Source organism: Entelurus aequoreus, linkage group LG27, assembly GCF_033978785.1.
Source record: "Entelurus aequoreus isolate RoL-2023_Sb linkage group LG27, RoL_Eaeq_v1.1, whole genome shotgun sequence".
Classification (NCBI taxonomy): Eukaryota; Metazoa; Chordata; class Actinopteri; order Syngnathiformes; family Syngnathidae; genus Entelurus; species Entelurus aequoreus.
Window position 1 is genome coordinate 1162650 of NC_084757.1, and position 10000 is coordinate 1172649.

At 26.6% G+C, this 10000-nt stretch overlaps 1 protein-coding gene across 3 annotated transcripts in view; it reads right to left on the reverse strand.

The window, feature by feature from the left end:
* The window catches only part of LOC133644545 (asparagine synthetase [glutamine-hydrolyzing]-like), a 62248-nt gene that overhangs the window by 23597 nt on the left and 28651 nt on the right, over positions 1-10000 (reverse strand). For all 3 annotated transcript variants that reach the window (XM_062039095.1, XM_062039094.1, XM_062039093.1), the window contains 2 exons: positions 7046-7219; positions 6873-6974 (listed from right to left, as the gene is read on the reverse strand). In XM_062039095.1, the coding sequence (XP_061895079.1) occupies positions 6873-6974; positions 7046-7219 (276 nt within the window). The remainder of the gene's footprint in view (positions 1-6872; positions 6975-7045; positions 7220-10000) is intronic.

Genomic DNA, 10000 nt, shown 5'->3' on the forward strand with positions numbered 1-10000 from the left:
ATATATAGAGTATACACACACACACACACACACACATATATATATATATATATATATATATATATATATATATATATATATATATATATATATATATATATATATACATATATATATATATACATACATATACATATACACATAGTATGTATATAAATTACTAGAATATAGGGGTGTACCGTTATTGTTGATAACGTGGTATTTCAATTTCAAAGTCCTCACAATAATGCTGTGACGAGTGACGGTATCAAACAAAAACTTGGTGTGTAGTTGTTGTTTTTTTGGCGGGGTCTGAAAATAAAATACATTACAGTACTTTATTGATACATATTATTTCCAGGCTTTCGAGGGCCAAATAAAATAAAGTGGCGGGCCACTTGAGTTTGACAGCAGTGTTTTAATGGACACAATGAAGCATTTTAAAGTCTTGTTTTTCCATTCTCCTGCTACTTTGATGTTGTTGGACTTTTAACAGTGTCAACACAAACATTGATCCAAGCGACTGGTGAAAGTCTGCGTGCATCCAACACTGATGTGATGGATGAAGACTTTCCTGCACATAGAGAAATGTTTTAAATCCAGCAAAGTGTTTTTAAAGACTGGACCTGATTTATGTCCCATTCTCCTCTCTGCACACAGCAACATGTCAACTGAGAAGGGATGGCTTGTCAAATATGATTTGATTTATATGATTTCTATATGATTTTAGGATTGATGAGAGTTCTGTCACTACATTATTCATTTCTGTTCTGTAACAATAAAGATTATTTATCTTTGCCCAAAAAGAATGTCTAATAAAGTTAAAGGAATGTTAAATGAGGATTGATACATTTCATGTGTTTACTACTATTATTATTCTCTATTAAATGTGTTTGCTCTTCATATTATTCACACGTGAATAATGCTGTATAATAGACTGTATTTATATTATTCACCCGTGAATAATGCTGTTTAATATACTGCATTTATATTATTCACCCGTGAATAATGCTGTTTAATAGACTGCATTTATATTATTCACACATGAAAAATGCTGTATAATAGACTGTATTTATATTATTCACATGTGAATAATGCTGTATAATAGACTGTATTTATATTATTCACATGTGAATAATGCTGTATAATAGACTGTATTTATATTATTCACATGTGAATAATGCTGTATAATAGACTGTATTTATATTATTCACATGTGAATAATGCTGTATAATACATTGTATTTATATTATTCACATGTGAATAATGCTGTATAATAGATTGTATTTATATTATTCACATGTGAATAATGCTGTATAATAGACTGTATTTATATTATTCACATGTGAATAATTCTGTATAATAGACTGTATTTATATTATTCACATGTGAATAATGCTGTATAATAGATTGTATTTATATTATTCACATGTGAATAATGCTGTATATTAGACTGTATTTATATTATACACATGTGAATAATGCTGTATAATAGACTGTATTTATATTATTTACATGTGAATAATGCTGTATAATAGACTGTATTTATATTATTCACACGTGAATAATACTGTATAATAGACTGTATTTATATTATTCACATGTGAATAATGCTGTATAATTGACTGTATTTAAATTATTCACACGTGAATAATTCTGTATAATAGACTGTATTTATATTATACACATGTGAATAATGCTGTATAATAGACTGTATTTATATTATTCACACGTGAATAATGCTGTATAATAGACTGTATTTATATTATTCACATGTAAATAATGCTGTATAATAGACTGTATTTATATTATTCACCCGTGAATAATGTTGTTTAATAGACTGCATTTATATTATTCACACGTGAAAAATGCTGTATAATAGACTGTATTTATATTATTCACTTGTGAATAATTCTGTATAATAGACTGTATTTATATTATACACATGTGAATAATGCTGTATAATAGACTGTATTTATATTATACACATGTGAATAATGCTGTATAATAGACTGTATTTATATTATTCACATGTGAATAATGTTGTATAATACACTGTATTTATATTATTCACATGTGAATAATGCTGTATAATAGACTGTATTTATATTATTCACATGTGAATAATGCTGTATAATAGACTGTATTTATATTATTCACATGTGAATAATGTTGTATAATACATTGTATTTATATTATTCACATGTGAATAATGCTGTATAATAGATTGTATTTATATTATTCACATGTGAATAATGCTGTATAATAGACTGTATTTATATTATTCACATGTGAATAATTCTGTATAATAGACTGTATTTATATTATTCACATGTGAATAATGCTGTATAATAGATTGTATTTATATTATTCACATGTGAATAATGCTGTATATTAGACTGTATTTATATTATACACATGTGAATAATGCTGTATAATAGACTGTATTTATATTATTTACATGTGAATAATGCTGTATAATAGACTGTATTTATATTATTCACACGTGAATAATACTGTATAATAGACTGTATTTATATTATTCACATGTAAATAATGCTGTATAATAGACTGTATTTATATTATTCACATGTGAATAATGCTGTATAATTGACTGTATTTATATTATTCACATGTGAATAATGCTGTATAATAGACTGTATTTATATTATTCACATGTGAATAATGCTGTATAATTGACTGTATTTAAATTATTCACACGTGAATAATTCTGTATAATAGACTGTATTTATATTATACACATGTGAATAATGCTGTATAATAGACTGTATTTATATTATTCACACGTGAATAATGCTGTATAATAGACTGTATTTATATTATTCACATGTAAATAATGCTGTATAATAGACTGTATTTATATTATTCACCCGTGAATAATGTTGTTTAATAGACTGCATTTATATTATTCACACGTGAAAAATGCTGTATAATAGACTGTATTTATATTATTCACTTGTGAATAATTCTGTATAATAGACTGTATTTATATTATACACATGTGAATAATGCTGTATAATAGACTGTATTTATATTATACACATGTGAATAATGCTGTATAATAGACTGTATTTATATTATTCACACGTGAATAATGCTGTATAATAGACTGTATTTATATTATTCACATGTAAATAATGCTGTATAATAGACTGTATTTATATTATTCACCCGTGAATAATGTTGTTTAATAGACTGCATTTATATTATTCACACGTGAAAAATGCTGTATAATAGACTGTATTTATATTATTCACTTGTGAATAATTCCGTATAATAGACTGTATTTATATCATTCACATGTGAATAATGCTGTATAATAGATTGTATTTATATTATTCACATGTGAATAATGCTGTATAATAGATTGTATTTATATTATTCACATGTGAATAATGCTGTATATTAGACTGTATTTATATTATACACATGTGAATAATGCTGTATAATAGACTGTATTTATATTATTCACATGTGAATAATGCTGTATAATAGACTGTATTTATATTATTCACATGTGAATAATGCTGTATAATAGACTGTATTTATATTATTCACATGTGAATAATGCTGTATAATAGACTATATTATTCACATGTAAATAATGCTGTATAATAGACTGTATTTATATTATTCACATGTGAATAATGCTGTATAATAGATTGTATTTATATTATTCACATGTGAATAATGCTGTATATTAGACTGTATTTATATTATACACATGTGAATAATGCTGTATAATAGACTGTATTTATATTATTCACATGTGAATAATGTTGTATAATACACTGTATTTATATTATTCACATGTGAATAATGCAGTATGATAGACTGTATTTATATTATTCACATGTGAATAATGCTGTATAATAAGACTGTATTTATATTATTCACATGTGAATAATGTTGTATAATACACTGTATTTATATTATTCACATATGAATAATGCAGTATAATAGACTGTATTTATATTATTCACATGTGAATAATGCTGTATAATAGATTGTATTTATATTATTCACATGTGAATAATGCTGTATAATAGACTGTATTTATATTATTCACATGTGAATAATGCTGTATAATAGACTGTATTTATATTATTCACATGTAAATAATGCTGTATAATAGACTGTATTTATATTATTCACATGTGAATAATGCTGTATAATTGACTGTATTTATATTATTCACACGTGAATAATTCTGTATAATAGACTGTATTTATATTATACACATGTGAATAATGCTGTATAATAGACTGTATTTATATTATTCACACGTGAATAATGCTGTATAATAGACTGTATTTATATTATTCACATGTAAATAATGCTGTATAATAGACTGTATTTATATTATTCACATGTGAATAATGCTGTATAATTGACTGTATTTATATTATTCACACGTGAATAATGTTGTTTAATAGACTGCATTTATATTATTCACACGTGAAAAATTCTGTATAATAGACTGTATTTATATTATTCACTTGTGAATAATGCCGTATAATAGACTGTATTTATATTATTCACATGTGAATAATGCTGTATAAAAGATTGTATTTATATTATTCACATGTGAATAATGCTATATAATAGATTGTATTTATATTATTCACATGTGAATAATGCTGTATATTAGACTGTATTTATATTATACACATGTGAATAATGCTGTATAATAGACTGTATTTATATTATTCACATGTGAATAATGCTGCATAATAGACTGTATTTATATCATTCACATGTGAATAATGCTGTATAATAGACTGTATGTATATTATTCACATGTAAATAATGCTGTATAATAGACTGTATTTATATTATTCACACGTGAATAATTCTGTATAATAGACTGTATTTATGTTATTCACATGTGAATAATGCTGTATAATAGATTGTATTTATATTATTCACATGTGAATAATGCTGTATAATAGACTGTATTTATATTATACACATGTGAATAATGCTGTATAATAGACTGTATTTATATTATTCACGTGTGAATAATGCTGTATAATAGACTGTATTTATATTATTCACACGTGAATAATGCTGTATAATAGACTGTATTTATATTATTCACATGCAAATAATGCTGTATAATAGACTGTATTTATATTATTCACATGTGAATAATGCTGTATAATTGACTGTATTTATGTTATTCACATGTGAATAATGCTGTATAATAGACTGTATTTATATTATTCACATGTGAATAATTCTGTATAATAGACTGTATTTATATTATTCACATGTGAATAATGCTGTATAATAGACTGTATTTATATTATTCATATGTGAATAATGCTGTATAATAGATTGTATTTATATTATTCACATGTGAATAATGCTGTATATTAGACTGTAATTATATTATTCACATGTGAATAATGCTGTATAATAGACTGTATTTATATTATTCACATGTAAATAATGCTGTATAATAGACTGTATTTATATTATTCACATGTGAATAATGCTGTATAATTGACTGTATTTATATTATTCACATGTGAATAATGCTGTATAATAGATTGTATTTATATTATTCACATGTGAATAATGCTGTATATTAGACTGTATTTATATTATTCACACGTGAATAATGCTGTATAATAGACTGTATTTATATTGTTCACATGTAAATAATGCTGTATAATAGACTGTATTTATATTATTCACATGTGAATAATGCTGTATAATAGACTGTATTTATATTATACACATGTGAATAATGCTGTATAATAGACTGTATTTATATTATTCACACATGAATAATGCTGTATAATAGACTGTATTTATATTATTCACATGTAAATAATGCTGTATAATAGACTGTATTTATATTATTCACCCGTGAATAATGTTGTTTAATAGACTGCATTTATATTATTCACACGTGAAAAATGCTGTATAATAGACTGTATTTATATTATTCACTTGTGAATAATGCCGTATAATAGACTGTATTTATATTATACACATGTGAATAATGCTGTATAATAGATTGTATTTATATTATTCACATGTGAATAATGCTGTATATTAGACTGTATTTATATTATACACATGTGAATAATGCTGTATAATAGACTGTATTTATATTATTCACATGTGAATAATGCTGTATAATAGACTGTATTTATATTATTCACATGTGAATAATGCTGTATAATAGACTGTATTTATATTATTCACATGTAAATAATGCTGTATAATAGACTGTATTTATATTATTCACATGTGAATAATGCTGTATAATAGACTGTATTTATATAATTCACATGTAAATAATGCTGTATAATAGACTGTATTTATATTATTCACATGTGAATAATGCTGTATAATTGACTGTATTTATATTATTCACATGTAAAAAATACCCAAGTGTTTATTGTTTATTGTGAGTGAACTGTGGTGCTGAATTTCCCCCAGGATCAATAAATTCTATTCTATATTTATGGCTTTCATGAACAGATAAGGATTTACGTTTTGTAAAAAAAATGTGTCTTTTTGTACGATTCAGTACTTTTGGAAGAGTTGATTAATTATTATTATGAATGATAAGGCAATCAGTAGAGAACTTTTGGTGAGCCCATATTCAAAAGTGTTTATAAAGTTTATGTTCATGAAGTCATGTGATTTCTCCCAAAACTTAAAACAGGCCAACTTTAGTGCCAAGGAGAAGCCAGAGCTTGAAAAGTATCTTCTGTGGTCAGTCTCCTGTTTTTGACTTGTTGTTCTTGGTAAAACACATGAGCAAAGAAGTGGCTAATACTATATTAAATATATTGAATATCATATAGTCAAATGTGATATTAATAACAAAGTAAAGCAGAAAGAAAAATGACCTGAGAGAAGACAGCCGATCCTCCTTTTGGCCATCAGACGTTTCCTCACCGCATTTTCAAACAAGGTTCTGATGTTGTCCTTGACACTTTCTTCATCCAGACCTACAGTGAAATGACCATCGTAACATGGATTGCACAAAGGCACTAGGGCAGCAGTGGGGACGTGATCGTACTTGTTGGCAGACGACCCACAGCGTCACAGAGAACATGGTAGGGCTCCTTGGTGCACTCGTGAAATGCTTTCATCTGAAGAGACTCCACTTTGCCGCTGGCCTTCAAGTCAAACACCTCCACGTGTCCCGGCAGGAAAGGAATGATCTTAGCAGCAGGAGTCATGTCTGCCAGACCTGACAACAACAACATCAACTACAATCCTCATCAATATCAACAAAAATAATAACATAATCAACATTAACAAAAACAACATTAACATCATTAACAACACCAACATTATTCAAACACGTCAACATCATCATCAACATCAACTAGAATCCTCATCAATATCAACAAAAATAATAACATAATCAACATGAACAACAACAACATTAACATCATTAACAAGACCAACATTATTCAAACACGTCAACATCATCATCAACATCAACACAAATCCTCATCAATATCAACAAAAATACTAACATAATTAACATGAACAACAACAACATTAACGAAAACAACATTAACATCAACAACATCAACATTATTCAAACACGTCAACATTATCATCAACATCAACTAGAATCCTCATCAATATCAACAAAAATACTAACATAATCAACATTAACAAAAACAACATTAACATCATTAACATCAACATTATTCAAACACGTCAACATCATCATCAACATCAACTAGAATCCTCATCAATATCAACAAAAATACTAACATAATCAACATGAACAACAACAACATTAACGAAAACAACATTAACATCAACAACAACATCAACATTATTCAAACACGTCAACATCATCATAAACATCAACAAGAATCCTCATCAATATCAACAAAAATACTAACATAATCAACATTAACAAAAACAACATAAAACATCATTAACAACATCAACATTATTCAAACACGTCAACATCATCAACACGAATCCCCATCAATATCAACAAAAATACTAACATAATCAACATGAACAACAACATCAACAAAAACAACATTAACATAAACAACATCAACATTATTCAAACACGTCAACATCATCATGAAAATCAACTACAATCCTCATCAATATCAACAAAAATACTAACAACATGATCAACATTAACAAAAACAACATTAACATCATTAACAACATCAACATTATTCAAACACGTCAACATCATCATCAACATCAACTAGAATCCTCATCAATATCAACAAAAATACTAACAACATGATCAACATTAACAAAAACAACATCATTAACAACATCAACATTATTCAAACACGTCAACATCATCATCAACATCAACAAGAATCCTCATCAATATCAACAAAAATACTAACATAATCAACATGAACATCAACATTAACAAAAACAACATCAACAACATCAACAACATCAACATTATTCAAACACGTCAACATCATCATCAACATCAACATGAATCCTCATCAATATCAACAAAAATACTAACATAATCAACATGAACAACAACAACATTAACATCATTAACAAGACCAACATTATTCAAACACGTCAACATCATCATCAACATCAACACAAATCCTCATCAATATCAACAAAAATACTAACATAATTAACATGAACAACAACAACATTAACGAAAACAACATTAACATCAACAACATCAACATTATTCAAACACGTCAACATCATCATCAACATCAACTAGAATCCTCATCAATATCAACAAAAATACTAACATAATCAACATGAACAACAACAACATTAACGAAAACAACATTAACATCAACAACAACATCAACATTATTCAAACACGTCAACATCATCATAAACATCAACAAGAATCCTCATCAATATCAACAAAAATACTAACATAATCAACATTAACAAAAACAACATAAAACATCAGTAACAACATCAACATTATTCAAACACGTCAACATCATCAACAACATCAACACGAATCCTCATCAATATCAACAAAAATACTAACATAATCAACATGAACAACAACATCAACAAAAACAACATTAACATAAACAACATCAACATTATTCAAACACGTCAACATCATCATCAACATCAACTAGAATCCTCATCAATATCAACAAAAATACTAACAACATGATCAACATTAACAAAAACAACATTAACATCATTAACATCAACATTATTCAAACACATTAACATCATCATCAAAATCAACTAGAATCCTCATCAATATCAACAAAAATACTAACAACATGATCAACATTAACAAATACAACATTAACATAATTAACAACATCAACATTATTCAAACACGTCAACATTATCAACATCAACAAGAATCCTCATCAATATCAACAAAAATACTAACATAATCAACATGAACAACATTAACAAAAACAACATTAACATCAACAACATCAACATTATTCAAACATGTCAACATCATCAATATCAACAGGAATCCTCATCAATATCAACAAAAATACTAACATAATCAACATGAACAACAACAACATTAACAAAACCAACATTAACATCATTAACAACATCAACATTATTCAAACACGTCAACATCATCATCAACATCAACACGAATCCTCATCAATATCAACAAAAATACTAACATAATCAACATGAACAACAACAACATTAACAAAAACAACATTAACATCAACATTATTCGAACACGTCAACATTGTCATCAACATCAACTAGAATCCTCATCAATATCAACAAAAATACTAACAACATGATCAACATTAACAAAAACAACATTAACATCAACAGCATCAACATTATTCAAACACGTCCACATCATCATCAACATCAACAAGAATCCTCATCAATATCAACAAAAATACTAACATAATCAACATGAGCAACAACATTAACAAAAACAACATTAACATCAACATTATTCGAACACGTCAACATCGTCATCAACATCAACTAGAATCCTCATCAATATCAACAAAAATACTAACAACATGATCAACAT